This window comes from Nuphar pumila, chromosome 6 (assembly GCF_984573655.1).
Source record: "Nuphar pumila chromosome 6, dmNupPumi1.hap1.1, whole genome shotgun sequence".
NCBI classification, from domain to species: domain Eukaryota; kingdom Viridiplantae; phylum Streptophyta; class Magnoliopsida; order Nymphaeales; family Nymphaeaceae; genus Nuphar; species Nuphar pumila.
In genome coordinates this window covers 111,572,278-111,592,132 of record NC_143254.1, presented here as the reverse complement: position 1 = coordinate 111,592,132, position 19,855 = coordinate 111,572,278, and the positions used below count along the sequence as shown (strand labels likewise).

At 37.6% G+C, this 19,855-nt stretch overlaps 1 protein-coding gene across 4 annotated transcripts in view; it reads left to right on the top strand.

Annotated features, from left to right (window-relative positions):
- Positions 1 to 19,855, top strand: part of LOC149835731 (BRCA1-A complex subunit BRE-like protein) — a 104,915-nt gene that overhangs the window by 22,959 nt on the left and 62,101 nt on the right. For 3 of the 4 annotated variants that reach the window (XM_090008713.1, XM_090008715.1, XM_090008716.1), the window contains exons 5-6: positions 17,865 to 17,900; positions 18,016 to 18,114. In XM_090008713.1, the coding sequence (XP_089864839.1) occupies positions 17,865 to 17,900; positions 18,016 to 18,114 (135 nt within the window). The remainder of the gene's footprint in view (positions 1 to 17,864; positions 17,901 to 18,015; positions 18,115 to 19,855) is intronic. The other variant, XM_090008714.1, reaches the window with a different exon arrangement.

Below are 19,855 nucleotides of genomic sequence, written 5' to 3'. Positions count from 1 at the left end.
ACTCTCCTCGCACTTATCCGTCCATTCAAACTTGATTCCTTTCCTCAGGAGCTTGGTCATGGGCATAGCAATCCGTGAAAAGTCCTGAATGAATCTTCTATAATAGCCTGCTAATACCAGAAAACTCCTGATATCGCTGATATTCTTCGGTTGACCCCAATTTAATACAGCTTCAACCTTAGCCGGGTCTACAGCGACTCCGTCTCGAGATATGACATGACCCAAGAACATGACCTTCTCGAGCCAGAATTCGCACTTGGAGAATTTGGCGAACAGCTGGTGTTCCTTGAGAGTCCCTAATACGATCCTCAAATGTTCACGATGTTGCTCTATGCTTTCTGAGTATATGAGTATATCATCAATAAAGACAATTACAAACGTATCCAAGTATGCTCTGAATACTCGATTCATCAAGTCCATGAATGCTGCGGGAGCATTTGTCAGTCCGAATGGCATAACTACGAACTCGTAGTGACCGTACCTTGTTGTAAAGGCTGTCTTAGGAATATCATCGTCCTTGATCCGAAGTTGGTGATAACCAGATCTAAGATCGATTTTTGAAAACACTTTAGCCTTTTGCAATTGGTCGAACAAGTCTTCAATACGAGGTAGGGGATACTTATTTTTGACTGTTGCTTGATTCAACATCCGATAGTCTATACACAACCTCATAGAACCATCTTTCTTTTTCACAAAAAGAACTGGTGCTCCCCATGGTGATACGCTCGGTCTAATGAAACCTTGCTCCATCAACTCCTGGAGTTGTTTCTTCAGCTCCTCCAACTCTACTGGGGCCATACGATAAGGCGCTTTCGAGATAGGTGCCGTCCCAGGCACCAACTCGATATGAAAATCCACCTCACGCGGTGGAGGTAGTCCAGACAACTCATCCGGAAATACTTCCGGGAATTCACGAACCACTTCAAGTTCTTCTAATGGTGTGACTTTCGACTCGCAGGAGAATACATTTACTAGGAATGCTCGGCACCCCTGTCGCATATACTTCTGAACCTTTAATATCGATACAATTCGGCCCTTCACTGTAGGTCTAGAGAGTCGAAACTCAACCTTTGGCAATCCTGGTCGGGACGAAACCACTTTCCCTTGTCGACAGAGAACGTTGGCATAATGTTCATATAACCAATCCATCCCCAAAATGACATCATATTCAGTCATATCGAGCAAGATTAGGTCAGCAGGTAAGTTCTGCCCTTCCAGTACAATTATGACATCAGTGATGTAGTTTACACATATCGAATTATATCCTATCGGATTGTACACATATAATTCATGTTTTAGAGATTCAGTATGTGCACCAAGTAACTTTGCAAATTCTACGGATATAAACGAATGTGTAGCCCCACAGTCAAATAGAACAAGTGCAACACAACCATTGACAAATACAGTACCTTGTACCAGATTTCCTTTCTCCAACTCTTCCGCAGTGGTGGCATATACTCGTCCCGGCACCCTCTTCTGTGCATTTTGCTGTGGTGTTTGCTGCGGCTGAGATGGTTGATGTTGCTGTCCTCCCCCGGCATTACGTTTCTGCATATCCGCCATCTTCTTGTGGCATTGACGGGCATAGTGACCCATCTTTCCACAGTAAAGACATGCTCCTGTGTCTCTAGGGCAAGGTTGTCCGTAGTGGGACCGGTTGCACTTTTGGCACACCCGATTTTGTCCTTGTTGCTGCGGAGGAAGATTTCCACCATTGTACTTTTGCTTCTTGTAAGGTGGCTGGTACTTCTTGCCACTGTGATGCTGCGGCGGACCGGCTCCCCGTTTCCCCGATGTGTCTTTTTGACTCTTCCTTGATCTCTCCCATTCTTCATTCAGCATAGTAGCCACTTCAATGGCTTGTGCGAGGGTGGATGGCAGATTTATCATCACTCGTGGTCGCAATCCGTCCTTGAGTCCGCGGACATACCTAGTTGCTCTGGCTTTATCATTCGCGAACAAATTTGGGCAATAACGCTCCAAGGTCCGAAATTTGGTAGTGTATTCCACCAAATTCATATTTCCTTGTGTAAGCTCCAAGAACTCCTGATGCTTCTGATCACGAGCGTACTGGGGGAAATATGTCTCTAGAAATGTCCGCTTGAATTCTTCCCATGGAATAGTATCCTCTCCGGCAAAGTGGATGGTTCGGGTTGTGTCCCACCGTTTCTGTGCATCTTCCGTCAAGCGGTAAGTGCCGAAGTCCGTTTGCTTATCCTCGGGAACAGACAGAACCCGAAAAGCTCGTTCTGTCTCAGCAATCCAATTCTCAGCTAATTCAGGATCAGCCTTGCCTGAGAAGGTAGGCGGGTTCAACTTCAAGAACTTCTCATAGGTGATTGTGTTCGTATTATGCCTTTCACTTATGGCTGCGGCTAACTCCGCTTGATGGCGCATTTGGGTGTCCATGGTTTGAGCCAGATTACCGAGAGTTTCCATCACGAAACCCCTTTGGTCCTGCCATTCGTTCGCCGTGCTCGAACTAGCTTGGGATCGACGATACATCTAATAATCATTTCAAAACACACATTTTTACTATCTTTGAATTGTAGTGTCCCTAAAATCATCACATGTATATATCTATACTTATATAGAAAACAATGCAATTATCATGCCTAATAAAGTAAGAATGATAAAAATATACTCACAGAGCGATCTCAGGATGTGGCATGACCGTGATCCTTGATTTATTGTTCCCAGGCTCTGATACCATAACTGTAACGCCCCAAAATTTAACCCAAATTTTTAGGGATTTTTTTTTTTCAAGCGGAAACAACTAATAATTCTCGGGTTAAGCATTTCAGAACGATACAGGAAGGTAAAAGCAAACCGCACCATTTATTTCCACTTCAATAATAATAAAATCCAACATCAGAGTTTTCACATTGAGTTTCAAAACAAAAATCTCAATCTGAAAGTAAGCAGAACCGCCAGGGAACAAATAGATCAAGTCTCGGTCAACGCCTCATCCCGCCTCACTCATAGAACTACTCTTCTCCTGAAAATAATAGAAATTATAGGAATTAGACTACCACGTCTAAGTAGGAAAACTGTAATTATTCTTGCAAGTAGATCATGTGTCAAGTGTGATGTGGGTGTCGTGTTTGAATTACAGTCTAGACATAACCACATAAGGAATTCGATGCAATAGCAATCATAGACATATATCTGAATAGAAAGGTAGATTATGTAACAATTATACTTAAGCACAAGAAGCATTTTATGCAACTACAACAATTAAGCAAGGTATTAAGCAATTAAAACAGAACTTACGCTAACATGAATAACATCTATATAACATCCATAATATGAATTCAATTAACTAATATATGCACAGTTTAGGATGTTGTTTATCATAAGCACCGAATATACAGCATAATGAAAAAGTAAACAGTTGTCTCTTTAATGACTCCAACACCGTGATACCTAACTGTTCTAGTTAATGTTTATCTTTTCTTATCCCGCGGGTACACACGGGCCAAGGCAACCATCACAGAAGAGAACGTTCGGGGGTATATTATTCAAGGTTGTTTTATTAACCCGAACCTTCTAACTGTGACTGAAATCCCAAGGGAGCGGCCAGTGACCGAGAGAAACTCCCAAAGGCCAAAACCAAACCAGGATGCATCCCTAACTTCTGCAGAAGTACATAAAACTACCACCTAGGACCAATTGGTAGTCTGGGTCCCCCAACTCCGAGGACTGGGGACCAACGAGTCACTTTAGCTCGAACAGATAAACACGTCCCCGGAGTTTTGTACCACCTACCCTCTCCAAGGTAAGCCCGAAACTGAGTGGGTTAAGCTTTTCATTTAATTTATTTCCCAAAGTACAGGGCATTTCCCCAACTTCCTTCTACTATCCTAACAGTAGAATTCCCAACCTTAATCATTTTACCAAGGTGTATAGACAGTTCCCATCCTTTGTCGTATTGATTGCATAACCCACTCGAAGCGCTCTGGTGCCTTTAAACCAATCAAGCAACAATATTTTACTTTCATTTTCATGTGGGTTCACATCATAACTTCGACGGCCTATTCAAGACCCTCAATACCCTAGCTAGACCTCCATATGTCCACAACAACCCGACCCATATGTTCGGTTATCAAAACCTCATTTATCATTCTTATTATCATTTATTTATTCCTTAATAGCAAATTGCTACAACTCCTCCAGGTATTATGAAGGGTGACATGTAATAAAAGCTCTGACAACAAGCAAAAACACAGTTGGTGTACTTTATTGAACGTGCATTATAGTCCTAAAGATTTGGTAATATATGTATTTCTCCCAACATCCTCTCATTCGAACATTCCACAAGATATACAGCTTATTTGGCACTTGATACTTTCAGCAAGTATGTAGTGTTAGGCAATAGTACTTCAGCAAATATACAATTTGACAAGCCTATGAACATTGGAAAATAAACATCTTAATGGCCATTTGAATCTTCTAGATGATGTACACATAAAGAATCATTGGAACCCTTTGAAGGAATATGTAGTTGACCCATATAAATTAGGCAGTTTAATATGCAGCTAAACATCAATTTAAATTGCTAGTTACTATGGAGTGAACACCAAATTTACATGCAGCCTAATATACAACTAATCATCTATTTAAATTTACAAGTTACTATGCAGTTTAATATGCAACTAACTAAGCATTTAACATAAAGTGAATACGAAATTAAATACTAGATTGAATCTCAACCTAATATGCAACTAAATCGACATGGAGCAACAGTTTAATATGTTGTTTCATATGAAACGAATATGATCATATAATGCAGCTAACTAGGCATCTAGCAATTGATTAATCATGCAGCTTCATATAACATGGGAGACCATTATAACAGACAGCTGATTAGTCTTTGCACCCTCTGGAATACATACAACCAACTTTGATTAATTAGGTAACAATCGTTATCACTAAACAGATACAAGACTCAAATATTGGCAGCACCTTGGTTTATCATAAGTAATTCAACTAAAAACATAGGAGTTAAACATGCATTCACATTGATTAAGCATATGCAAAACAAAAGTCCAGACCTTTACAACCCTCAAGCATGGCCATATGTGCACAGACTCTGTGTCAGTCTACTATAATGCCTCAACTCTGTTACAGCAAATTTTCCAAAACATAAAACACCACAGCGCAGGAGCTTAATATGCGACTAACCACCACTTCAATACACAAGGTACACAATCTACCGTTTTAGTTCTTTAGTGGGCACCCAGTCCCTACAACCCAAAACCGCAGGTAAATCATAGATCATCCTCTCACGAGTTAGATCAGCCTCTCACGAGTTGGGTAAAAACAATTTCATAATCAGTCCAAAAGATTTGCACAAAATAAATACTAAATTCAAGAGAATATAGTCCCAACCAAGTCATGCAGTCCCAAAGATTATACACGATGCTAAGTCATAACATTTGCATGAATGTATATATATTTACAGATATATATATACATAAACCAGAAAATTCAGATGAACGTGTATACAACTCAATCACAAATTTCATTAGGTCAAATTAAATCATGAAATCCCAAAGAGACATACACAAGAATTAGATCATGATTCAAAAAAAAGAAAAGAAGCATCCGAAACCCCAAATCGTTGATTTGGAGTTTCCGGTTTGGGGTTGACAGACAACCCCCAACAGGAGATTTTTCCCCATTTACAACTCGACAGTTTGGGTTTCGGACAACCCACATCCCACCCGATCTATGCTCGACCTGAACAAAAATTTTACAGGAACCCTACCATTTTCCGGTGAAGTTTTTGCGGCAGCTACGAGAGGGGTCGGTTGGCCTGGACAGCACCGCCACCGGAGAGGTCGGTTGCGTCTCCTGACACGACTTCAAACAGCAGGCCCGAGCTCGGGGGAGGGGAATCCGAGGGTTAGAGAGAGAAGAGAGAGAGAGGAAAGATGGTTCGGGGTCCCTCCTTTGTAGGTGGGTGGCCTCCCGAAAAGGAAGGAGCTCGTCCTCCTCCCGGCGGCTGCGGTGTGCTCCCTCAACTCGCATCTCCTTATGTGTTAAGGTTCGGCTGAACCCTAACACCCGATAACTCAGGGGAGAGGGTTTCCCCTCTCAAAACTTTTTATCGGGCAACCCATATCGGGTTGCCCCCCCCCTTATTAACCCCTCTTAAATTTTAACAGGGGGGTGGATCGGGTCCGGGTCCGAACCACGACCCGAAATGCTGGACCCAAATTTGATTTGGGTCCGGGTCGCTTAAACAGCAGTGGACCCAAGGGTTGGATCCACTTGGGTCCGAACCGAGGATTTGAAATATCTAATTTCTTAAATATTTATTTATATAATATTACTAAAATACTCTAATATCCAAAATTTTCTTTTGGGTCCAATAACGGATCCTAGGCCCAAATCCACATAATTCTTAAGTTTTAGTGTAAAATTTGTGGTTCTTACAGCTATAATGGATACAAAGGTTACAGATGTTGGAATCCTGTGCGAAAGTGCATAATCATATCGCCAGATGTGTTTGATGAAAGAAATTTCAACATCACTGAAAATTTGAAATGCAAAGAGGTGCAAAGCAATAATGGTTTTATACAAACTGATGATATACAATCTGTGGTGATTTCACTTTAAAGCATAATCAGCTTGTGGTCAGCCTTGCGAATCTGTCTACTTTTAATGAGAAAGTAGTGCCTCTTCATCAGCAAACTTATCCACAAATTCAGCAGGACATAAATGATTTTCAAGAGCAAGAAGAGACATTTAAATCCCAGAAGACCTGTGAATGATAAAGGACAACAAACAGTAAGTAGAGTGCATGAAGGAAGAAACAAGTTTTATGGGCAGACATACCAAAGAAAAAAGATGAATAACAATGGAACTGCACAAAATAAACATTCAAGTAATGCAAGTGAACAGATTTATGTACATGATTCTTCATGAAATGCCAATGCTGTTACAAAAATTTCGGAACAACCTCAGGTCCATAGGACGTCTAGGGAAAGACACCCAATTGATAGTTGGGTTTCCTATGATAGTTGGCAACTGGGGAAAGCCAAACCTGATCTCATCCATGGTGGTCATCAGCTCATCGTTCTCATGCAGCCGCCAAGTCTGTAGGAGTTTGAGGTGCACCCTGCACCTCCTCTCTAGGATCTCCTGCATTGGAAACAAAGGAAGAAGTCAGCAAAAATTGGCAGGAATCTCCTAAGAAGTAACAAGGGAACCATCAAAGTTCAAAACTCACTACTCCCATTAGCACTAGGCCACAAATGTGATTACTTTGATTAGGAAGGAAGTCCTGAACTGCCTCGGTAAGAAAAGAGGTGTCTGGACTAAACTGCTGCCGTTGTTGCCGTCCTCCTGACACTGATGTCGTAACCTCCACTGCGGGAACCACGTCTTCTCCCTGTGAGGCTGCTATAGCCTCCTGCACGAACCACCCGCAGTTAACTCTCGTCTTAACCCGTCGAGGGAGAATCTCGGGCTCCTTCGCATCCCTGCTCCCTTCAGGAACATCCCTCGCAGGCAAAACCGACTCTTCGCCAGCTAAATCAGTGAGAACCAGTGCCTGGAGATCCTCAACATCCTCTCTACAACACAAAGGAATGGCCTAGGTAAGTGTCTCTAATCGAATTTGTGCTCTTTCTAATGACAAAATCACTTGTTGCCAATAAGGTGCTAACGACAATCAATGTGTCATTAGCAAATTGCTGACAACACGTGTTTGTCGTCAGCCATTAGGCAGGAAACTGCTTTAAGGGCTGACGACACATATTCATGAGTTTCAATGAAATAAATTCTCTCCTAAGTTTAGGTTTGCAATTTGTTGGGTACGCCATAATGGATACAAAGGTTACAAATGTTGGAATCCTGTATGAAAGTGCATAATCATATCGGGACATGTGTTTGATGAAAGAAATTTCAACATCACTGAAAATTTGAAATGCGAAGAGGTGCAAAGCAATAATGATTTTATACAAACTGATGATATACATTTTTGGTCAGATTTTTCATTATTACAAGGAATCTGTGGTGTTTGCACTTTAAAGCATAATCAGCTTGTGGACAGCCTTGAGAAGCAGTCTACTTTTAATGAGAGTAGTGCCTCTTCATCAGCAAACTTATGAAACAGCTAGTCCACAAATTCAGCAGGACATAAATGATTTCAAGAGCAAGAAGAGACAAATTCAAATCCCAACCGACCTGTGAATGATAAAGGACAAGAAACAGTTAGTCGAGTTCATGAAGGAAGAGACAAGTTTTATGGGCAGACATACCAAAGAAAAAAATGAGTAACAATGAAACTGCACAAAATAAACATTCAAATAATGCAAGTGAACAGATTTGTGTACATGATTCTTCAAGAAATGGGAATGCTGTTACAAAAATTCTGGAACAACCTCAGGTCTGCAGGACGACTAGGGAAAGACACCCAATTCATCATATATGTCACATTTATAGATGATTGTACAAGATTTACATGGATATATTTCATGAAATATATAAGTAATTTATTTGAAATTTTCAGAAAGTTTTGCATGTTTGTTGAGACTCACTTTTCTACTAAAATTAAAACCATGCGCTTAGATATAGGGGGTAGTCATGCTATTACTGTTCTGTTGATATATCTAATTGACATTGCCATCACTGGAACATCTTTTAATCATATAAACCAGTTAAAAGGCTACATGTAGAAAAGGTTTCAAATGAAGGATATTGGAGTTCTCAAATATTTTCTTGTAGTCCAAGTTGATCATAACGGAGAAAGGGTATTTCTATCCCACCAGAAATATGCTATTGATTTGCTTAAGCGTAGCGGGATGAAGGATTGCAAGCTCGTGTCCACACCTACTCCAATTGGTCTGAAGCTAAGTCACACGGACTCTGCTAGGGAGGTGCTGCACACGAGTCGACACGCCCCGACACGGGTGCGGCTTCGGACTCGGCCTGGACTCGGTCAACGCCGAGTCGGACTCGGTCAACGAGTCGAGGCCGAGTCCGTCCACATTTTGACCGAGTCCAAAAATGTCCATTTGTCCCTAAAAAAATGAATTTTTATATATTTTTTATTTAAAAAAATATAAAAAGAGTCACAGTGCACAGTGCTATGCACAGTCACAGTGCACAGTGCTATGCACAATCACAGTGGACTATGCTGCAGTCATAGACTGTGACTGTGCACAGTCACAGACTATGACTGTGCACACTGCACAGACACAGACACAGTCACGGACTGTGTTGTGTCTGTGCACTTTTTAAAAAAATAATATATATATATATATATATATATATATATATATATATATAGCCGAGTCCCCGTGTCCAACAACAACAACAACTACGCCTTCATCCCAAAACAATTGGGGTCGGCGATATGAACCAAAAAAAGAAAATCATTCTGGGTCTTCCACATGAATCCTTCTCCTCCAATCATTTCTATCCAATGCCATGTCCTCGGTGAGGTTCAAAGCATTCATATCCTTTCCTATCACCTCCGTCCATGTCTTCCTAGGCCTACCCCGACCTCTTTTAACTAATATATTTTCCCATTTCTCCATCCTTCTAACTGGAGCATCATTAGGCCTTCACCGAATATGTCCAAACCATCGTAAACAATTCTCTCTCATCTTATTTTCAATGGGTGCAGCGCCTACCTTCTTACGTATCTCCTCGTTCCGAATCTTATCTTTTATTGTATTTCCACACATCCATCTCGGCATACGCATCTCAGCTACACTCATTTTTTGAATATGATGTCTCTTGGTAGCCCAACATTCCGTACCATATAGTAAAGCGGGCCTAATAGTCATCCTATAAAACTTTCCCTTCAACCGCAATGACATTCTACGATCGCACAACCGTGTCAAAAAATTTTAAAATTGCGCCGCACCTGTGTCGCACCCGCACCCATGTGACATAGGTCTGAAGTTGAAAATGAATAAAGGAAAGCCATATAGAGTCCACACAGAAAATAACATGGGGATTAACTGCACTCTCAATATTATTCTTCTCATTTCTCTCTATCACGTCAACATTGGAACTCGTGGTGGGCACAAACTTTTAGGAAGAGGTGGGGAGAGTAAATAAAAGTTCAACAAATATAGGTATGGGATTTGAAAATGACATTTTGTGAGCGCTTCGGGTAGACATGAATATGAGACAAAACTGGGCTTCATGGACACAAAAATCCTTATTACTCAACACCTTCTGTCTTAGATAGCCTTGACATAGTTGGGTTGGAAGAGGTCCACTGTAGTAACCTATGAGCTTTGGTTAGGGCTAGTAAATGAGCCGAATGAACCGTACAAAGCGTGTTCGGGCTCTGCTTATCAGTTGACTAAGCTTGGGCTCGTGCTCAGGTCTAGGCGAGCCGAACACGTGCTAACTTGTCTTAAAAAAACCAATGTACTAAATCAAATATCAAACGAGAGGACTTGAACACCGGACTTCCGTCATACATGCCATTAGTGTTGTTAAGGGCACGCCTCGCCTTGAGGCGTAAAAGGCACACCTCGCCTTGAGGCGAGGCCTTCGACCCCTCAAGGTGCTAGCCTGAGGCATAAACAAAGTATTATATTTTTCAGAAGAAGTTTTTCAGTTATATAATTAGTTTTCAGATATTTTTCAGTTATAGAATTAGTTTAAGAAGAAGAAGAAGTTATATTATATTTTTCAGAAGAAGTTTTTCAGTTATATAATTAGTTTTCATATATTTATCAATTATATAATTAGTTTTCAGTTGTTTTTCATTATATAATAAGTTTCTTAGTTACTTTTATATGTTAATCTCATTTTTTTAATACTTATTTGAGATTTTCGAAGAAGTTATATTTTTCAGTTATATAATTAGTTTTCAGATATTTTTTGTTATATAATCAGTTTCTTAGTTACTTTTATATGTTAATCTCATATTTTTTAGTTTTTATTTGAGATTTTCAAAGAAGTTATATTTTTCAGTTATATAATTAGTTTTCAAATATTATTTAGTTATATAATTAGTTTTCAGATATTTTTCGTTATATAATCAGTTTCTTAGTTACTTTTATATGTTAATCTCATATTTTTTAGTATTTATTTAAGATTTTCTATTTCTTATTGGTTGGTGCTTCATCAATAATTTTTTATTTATTTATATTTTTAGATATTTATTTATATTTTTAATAATTTTTAATATTTTTTTTTTATTTTTCAATTTTTTTGAGGCTTGCGCTTTACGTTGCTCTGCCTGAACGCTTTTCACAATACTGCCATACAACCACTTGCCCAAAGGTATGTTTGTGGACATACTTCACATTTATATTATATTTATTCCTTATCTACGAGCCTAGATGAGCTGAGCTGAGCCGACGAACACCCATTGTTCGTATGACTCATTTACATCATACAAGCTGAATGACCCCAAATGTTCGTCAAAAAATAGTGGATTTTTTTTAAAAACAATTGCGGAAAACCTCCCAAGGATCCGGGGTACATCACAGATTTAATATAACCAAACTACAAACCATTCCATGCATTGAATCACTTAAAAATAATAAATCAAACTTCATTAATTAAATCCGTTTATCGAATGTCAAAATATGAAAGTCGACTCTATCAAAATCCTTTTTCAGCCAGCCAACCAATCCTACATGTCACTCAACATATGTGCCTGTAAAACAATTTTCTTTTGAAAATCCAACACTAAAGTATATAGGATAAATTAACTCATTACATAAATTTAAGAGGAATTTACAAGCAATAACTTACCACAATCAACTTACCATTCAAGCATTCAACAAACATCATGTCAAATCAAATATGCAGAAATGCATGAAGCTAATGCTGAACACTTAAAATATGCATGATTCAATGCACTTGCATGAATAACTTATTAAGTTATTTATCAGAGTTTTTTTTACATGCATGTCCCTATTAAATGCATACAATTTTAATTTTCACATTTTCTTAAACCTATAGATAATCAAAATGGACACAATTCCCGAAGTTCAAGTTAGGTTCTTAGTTATAGCTTAACACATAATTTGTATTTTATTTATTGGGTTCCACACTTGTTCCTGTACCGATATCAGGAATCCTCACCTTTTATTGGAACAATAGGAATTCTCATCTAATGTCGGAACATCAATGTAAATCCTCAACCATTGACGCCACTTTCTTGGTATACCAATAACTACAGCTGAGTCCACACCACCACCCTCAACCAAAGTAGCTGAAAGCTCCCTAAAACCGTGATCGGGAAGTGAACCAACATCGGGGTTTTAGGATAATTGCGCATGGAGTTTTAGTATCCTCACGATTCCCCATGATCGACATTAAAAATTCCCACATTGTGGAAGAGACATCAAAAAGAGTATAATTATATTGTTTTGGTCTTTTTTACCATTTCAAATCAATTTCAAGTTTTTACATAGGAACCATTTTGCAAATCAACATGCAATAACCATTTCGGCCCTGACTCTCACAATTTAACAATGTAATTAAATTTGGAAAACTAATAATTTTCATAAGTCATTTGCAATGCATAAACAATTCAATAACATTGGAGCAACACATGTTCCTAGCCTACATAGGCCCGCAGTGGTTCACACATAACCAATAACATATTTCAAAAAATGATTTATGCAAATTGCAAAATTTCAGTGAAAATAAACGCACATAGCTTCACAATATGTTCACAATGCACATTCAAAACACCAAAAAGAATGCACATTTATCCAAGCATATACACATGCAAATAGAAAGCTTGCAGACCACACTATTCATGATCAAATTCATGCATACGATCAATTGAACATGCAGAAATCTGCAAACTGATCGGTTCATGATCAGATGCATGTACCAAATTAGAAAATACATATTCATGTATATGACCAACTGATTGCAAATCATGTATACGATCAACTTCATGTGCATGAATCGACTAAACATGAATAGGCACATAATTTCTCACCAGATTCATGTATGTGTGCTAACATATTGATGTACATATTTTGCTCCATGTACATGAATCGACTAATCAGGAACATACAAATATTGATTAGATTCATGTACATGAATCGGCTATGCAGAAAATTATAAGTGCCAATCAAATTCGTTTACATGATTAGCTTCATAAACACGAATAAGCAAATTCAAAAAATATAATGTGTTGGTCAGATTCATGTACATGATTATATTCATGTACATGGATCGACCAATCATGATGTATTCATGTACATAATCAGATACATGGATCGGTCAATCAAGGAGATAACCGGCTGTTGGCCAGATTCATGTACATGATTAGATTCATGTATATGGATCGGCTAATCAAGAAGATAACTAGCTGCTGGCCAAATTCATGTACATGATCAAATTCATGCACATGGATCGACCAATCAAGAAGATTACCAGCTGCTGGTCAGATTCATGTACATGATGAGATTCGTGTACATAGATTAGATTCATGGACATAGATCGGCCAACACAAAATATCTAGCTGCTGGCCAGATTCATGTAGATGGATCAACCAACACAAGATATTCAACTGCTGGTCAGATTCATGTACATGGATTGGCCAACAAAAAATATCTAGCTACTGACCATATTCATGTACATGATCAGATTCATACATGGATCGGCCAACAAAAAATATTCAGCTGCTGGCCAAATTCATGTACTTGAATCGGCCAACACAAAATATCTAATTGTTGGCCAGATTCATTTATATGATCAGATTCATGTACATGAATCAACCAACAAAAAATATCTAGTTGCTGACCAGATTCATGTACATAATCAAATTCATACATGGATCGGCCAACAGAAGATATTCAGCTGTTGGTAAGATTCATGTACATGATCAGATGCATGTACATGGATCAGCCAATCAAAAAAAAAATTATACAACTGATGCTGACCAGATTCATGTATGTTATCAAATTTATGTACATGGATCGGCCAACACAAAGATACATGTGTGCTGGTCGGATTCATATACATGATCTGCCTCATGTATATGAATCAGTTATACAGAAAATAATAAGTGCATATATGTATATAATGCATGCTCATGAAATCGAACAACTGGAAAGAAAATACACATTTAAGATGCATGATCAGATTCATGTACATGGATGACCAACACAAGATTTTCAGATGCTGGCCAGATTCATGTACATGATCATATGCATGTACATGGATCGACCAATAAGAAAAAATAATATACAACTGTTGCTGGCCAGATTCATGTACATGGATCGGCCAACACAAAGAGACGTGTGCTGGTCGGATTCATGTACATGAATCAATTATGCAAAAAATAATAAAGTGCACATATGTATATAATACATGCTCATGAAATTGACCAACTGGAAAGAAAATACACATTTCAGATGCATGATTATGTAATTGGCAGAACTGAAATGCATTTGCATATTTCAGGAGCAATGAAGTCAGCACATCAAAAACACATATATACACATGAGTATGAAATCGGTAAATGAGAAAAACAAACACACACACACACACACACACACACACACACACACACATATATATATATATATATATATATATATATATATCAGATGCATGAGTAATGAATGTCCGCACTTGTGGAGGGGTGACAACCAATTTTCCTATAACGGTTGGGTTACATCAAGGATCTGCTTTAAGCCCTTTCCTATTTGCTATAGTGATGGATCAACTTACGAGATCAATTCAAGAAAATGTGCCGTAGTGTATGTTGTTTGCTGATGATATTGTTTTGATTGATGAGTCTAGAGCTGGGGTTAATGCTAAGTTAGAATTATGGAGACAGACATTGGAAGCAAGAGGTTTTAAGTTGAGTAAGAGTAAGACAGAATACATGGAATGTCGGTTTAGTAAGCAACGAAGTAGTGATGGGAGTGTAGTGAAGCTTGGTGAGCAAGAAATACCCGTGGATGATTGTTTCAAATATTTGGGATCTATCATTCAAAAGTATGAAAAAATTGATGGAGATGTAAATCATAGGATAAAGGTTGGGTGGATGAAATGGAAAAGTGCAACTGGAGTGTTGTGCGATCGTAGAATGCCATTGCGGTTGAAGGGAAAGTTTTATAGGACGACTATTAGGCCCGCTTTACTATATGGTACGGAATGTTGGGCTGCCAAGAGACATCATATTCAAAAAATGAGTGTAACTGAGATGCATATGATGAGATGGATGTGTGGAAATACAATAAAAGATAAGATTCAGAACGAGGAGATACGTAAGAAGGTAGGCGTTGCACCCATTGAAAATAAGATGAGAGAGAATCGTTTACAGTGGTTTGGACATATTCGGCGAAAGCCTAATGATGCTCTAGTTAGAAGGATGGAGAAATGGGAAAATTTATTAGTTAAAAGAGGTCGGGGTAGGCCTAGGAAGACATGGATGGAGGTGATAGGAAAGGATATGAATGCTTTGAACCTCACCGAGGACATGACATTGGATAGAAATGATTGGAGGAGAAGGATTCATGTGGAAGACCCAGAATGATTTTCTTTTTTGGTTCATATCGCCGACCCCAATTATTTTGGGATGAAGGCGTAGTTGTTGTTGTTGTTGTTGATGAGTAATGACATTGACAAATCTGAACTACATGTATATTTTCAGATGCATGAGCAAGCAAATCGACAAATCTGAACTACATGTATATTTTCAGATGCATGAGCAATGAAATTGGGAATACTGAAATATTTACATATATATGATCAAATTTATAAAAACGACACACCTGAAATTATATGCATATATACATATATATCAGATTTATAAAATCGTCACACCTGAAATTATATGCACATATATATATATATATCATATTTACAAAAATCGACAAACTTGAAAATATATGCATATATACATATATATCAGATTTACAAAATCGACAAACCTGAAAATATATGCATACATACATATATATTTCAGATTTCCCTCTTTCCCTTCTAAACCTATGCTCGAATCGATTTATATGAAGTCCTTTCCCGTGTGAATTAAGAGAGAAACTCATACCTTGATTCAAATATAAAAAAAAAAACTAGAGAAAATTGTAGATGCTTGTTTTTTTTTTCTACTCTTTTCCCTTTTCTTTCCAAGCCCCATGATTTTCCTCTTTCTTTCTTTTTCTCAACTCTTTTTCTCTCTCTAGAACACGAGTTCTAGAGAGAGGAGCTCTCTAGCCCCTATTTATATTTTTAAATTCTTCTAGAGAGGGGGGTGACGCTAGACCCTCTCATAAGGGTAGAGTTCTACCTATATCCTTATCCCTTCTAGATTTTATTTGGATGTTATTATTTTATTTAATTTTTATTATTTTATATTCCCTTAGAATATTCTAGGGGAGGACGACCCCTTCTGGAAGTCCATATGGGGTAGAGTTCTACTCCAGGTAGAACTCTACTTCATCCTTATTTTAATTTAAAAGTTGTTTTTAAAACTTTAAATTTATTTGGTTTTAAAAGTGCCATGGGTGGATTATGGATTCAGATTGGATCCATGCTCCAAATCCATATCCATGAATCCAATTGGATCCCAACCTGGACCCTATCTTAGTCAATATGGATCCTAGTCTGGGTCCAGATCCATATTAACTTGGGTCCAAAGGAGCAGGTCCAGTCCAATCCAAACCAGAAAAATCTCAAAAATAGAGGCCGATCATTTTTTAATTTCGCTCGCATTTCGCTCAATTTTAAAGGTTGAAAATAATAAATTTCTCAAATTTTAATTTACACAATTAGATCTTGTCAGCGGGCTCTGGACCAAGCCCAAACCCAGCTGATGTCACCTCATATATATATATATATACATATTTTCCACGATTTTTATCAATTAAATATAAGTATGTAATTTAAAAATTATATTTTTTGGGCTAAAAAATCATGAAAAAATTATGAGATATTACATCTGCTCGTCTCGCCGAGCTCATTCGACAAACATGAATGAGCCGTACCGAGCCAAGCTGTGAGCTGCTCGGTTCATTTCCCAAATATAGCTTTGGTTCCAAGGGGTGGCTATAAAAAGAAAGCGTTATGATGTGAATCGTCCATCTAAATACACCTTTAGGATCACATCCATTTACTTGTATATGATTTCTATTCGTATCAAGTTCAACTCATAATCACAATTATAGGCAATAACTTAAAAATATCGCGATAAAATCACTATAAATTCATAATGATATTAAAGGCAACATCTTGTGATATTTTAAAAATATCAGAAATTTATATTTGTTCTGACATTTCAGTTTTACTTTTTTTAATACTTCTTTTCTATATCTTAAGTATGCTTTTCTTCTTTGTTTGATATTTTTTACTTAATTATTTTCTTATAATGTGTATTTCATTATCTAAACGTGTTATTTTCTTACTTATTTATGCTAATTTTATATTTTTAAAATTCTTTAAATGTCGAGTTTTCCCCCAAATTTATAACTTAACCTATATTGTCGCGAGAAATTGCCTTGCTGAGATATAGGTGGCTATGTTTCAATTTGAAGTATAATATTGTATTGAATTTAGTTGGCTTTTCGCATTTGGGGTGTACTGGGTGTCTAGTACATGCAATTTTGTTGCCGTGCATGCACCAGGATAGTATTCCTCTTGTGAGAAGGAATCATGAACTTGTATGCATGTGCTGGTGATTGTTAGTTGTGATACTTTTTTGTTTCTTAATTCAGAATAACTGTGCAAGGAATTTAATTTTTCAATTTGAATTTTGTTGTGTGATTATCCATCAATTTGGATAATCTTTCTTATTACTATCATTATACCATACCTGCGTTTTTTCATGTATTTAGAGCACTTCAGCATTTTTTAATGTGAGTTCATAATCAAGTGCCCTTTTGATGTTGGATGCCACTGAACAGGGTATTGAGTTGTCAATGATTTCTGGTAATGGCAGGGTAAGCAATCTATATGCACAACTGGAAACAATGTGTTGGATGTTTTCTTTTGTTGACTTTTTTTCACTTTCTTCCCCTTTCATATTCATGATCCATCATTGCTTTTTTAGTGTAGCCTGATGAGGTGAAGTTTGCTGTCCCTTTACTGGACATAGATTTGAATAAACTTGTGCTTGGGTGTCCTTGGAAGCATCAGCAGAAGATACATTTGCAGGTTAGTCTCGTAGATGGTTCTAGAATTATACTGTTGTATTTATATGATACAACAAACTTCAAATTTGTATAAGTTTGATGTTTTTTCTCAGACTGAAGCTTGACAAGATTCTATATTTTAAAGCCACTGTGTTTCTACTCAGTTCTTCATTAATGTACACACTTTTGAATATGCTTTATTTATTGCTTTTCCACCATCATGCTTAGGAATTCTCACATGGCTTTCTCGTTATAGTAGTGTTTGATGTTTGAGATAGCAACTAAATGTCTCATGGTTTTGAAATTTCCAGCTTGCTATTTAAACTTGAGCTTGTTGATCATGTATAGGGAAATAAAACAGTTTAGTTACATATCTTAGACTTGGGTAATCCTTGTTTCCTGTCGCCCATTTATAAAATTCATCTTTTTCAACTGGGACTGCATCTTTTGATCTTTGAACATATGTTGCTTAATTTGTATTGCCACTGTAATGTCCAACTTTTGTAGCTTGTACTGTGGTTAATATATCGAACTCTGCCATGAGAGCAGTCATGTGTGATTTTACCTAAATACAATGGAACACCCATTGGGTTGACTGTAGCGGGGTTACAGTATCTACTACCTAACTAGTTCCCTGCTGAATGGGTCATGGTTTTGTGGCAATCCATTGCTCTGTTTCTTGAAACATCCATACTAGTTCCCTGCTGAATGGTTCATGGCCCATGGGTTGGTGGCAATCCAATGCATTGTTTCTTGAAATATCCATACCTATGTTAAAATATGGTTGTTTGTATGTATATATATATATATATATATATATATATATCAGGGGTATTTTAGTTTTTTCCTCTTTGTAGTAGGGTCAGACTGGTAGGGCTGCTTTTGTAACTTCTGTTTTTATTTTTGTTTATTTATTTATTTATTTTTTTCAGATCATATGACTGTTGGGACAGCCCAACTAGTCGTTGGGCTGGTCCCAACGGTCGTATTTATGACCGATGGAGGCTTGTCCAATGACTAGTTGGACTCCCCCCTTTTCACTCTCTTGTGCTTATAAATAGGGGTCTTCCCTATTGTGTAAAATATGCTTTTCTAAGCATTTTGTTGGCTCAATACAATTTTTATGTTTACATTGTGACTCTCTTGTGATTTGTGTTTGGTGGTTTATCTCCATTGTGAGATTGTGTTTGGCCCATTAGTGGCCCTTTTGTATTTGTGATCTCTTATAGCCAGTGTTGTAAGTATCGTAGTGCATATCATTACTATTTACTCTAATTATATAATACACACTCATATCGCGATACAAGTGTGTACTATAAACGTATTGGGTGTATCGTACCATAAACCCATGTATTGTATCGTATAAGATACACTTCTGACGCACTTTAAAATGGCCAATTTTTTTACTTTGGGTTTTAATGACCTTTCTAGGGCCAATTTCTCCATTTGTTTAGAGGCCAATAGAGGGAAACCCACACACCCATAGGAGACTTGAGAGCGTTTTGGGCTCCAATTCTTACGCAAGGAAGAGGCCTTTATGGTTTTTTCGCTTAAGAGTGCATTTTTACCCAATTTTCACTCAAGAAAGTGATAAGGTAAAAACTCCTCGTTCTTTGCTTCATTTGTGCATGGTTACATATGAAGGAGGTTTAACTCCTTTCTTTTTTGTTGTTTTTGGAAGATATTACTTTACTTTTATTTTTTTATCCTTAATCCAATTTTTTGTGCCCTTAGGACTCAAAACTTCTTCCTAAGTATGTTAT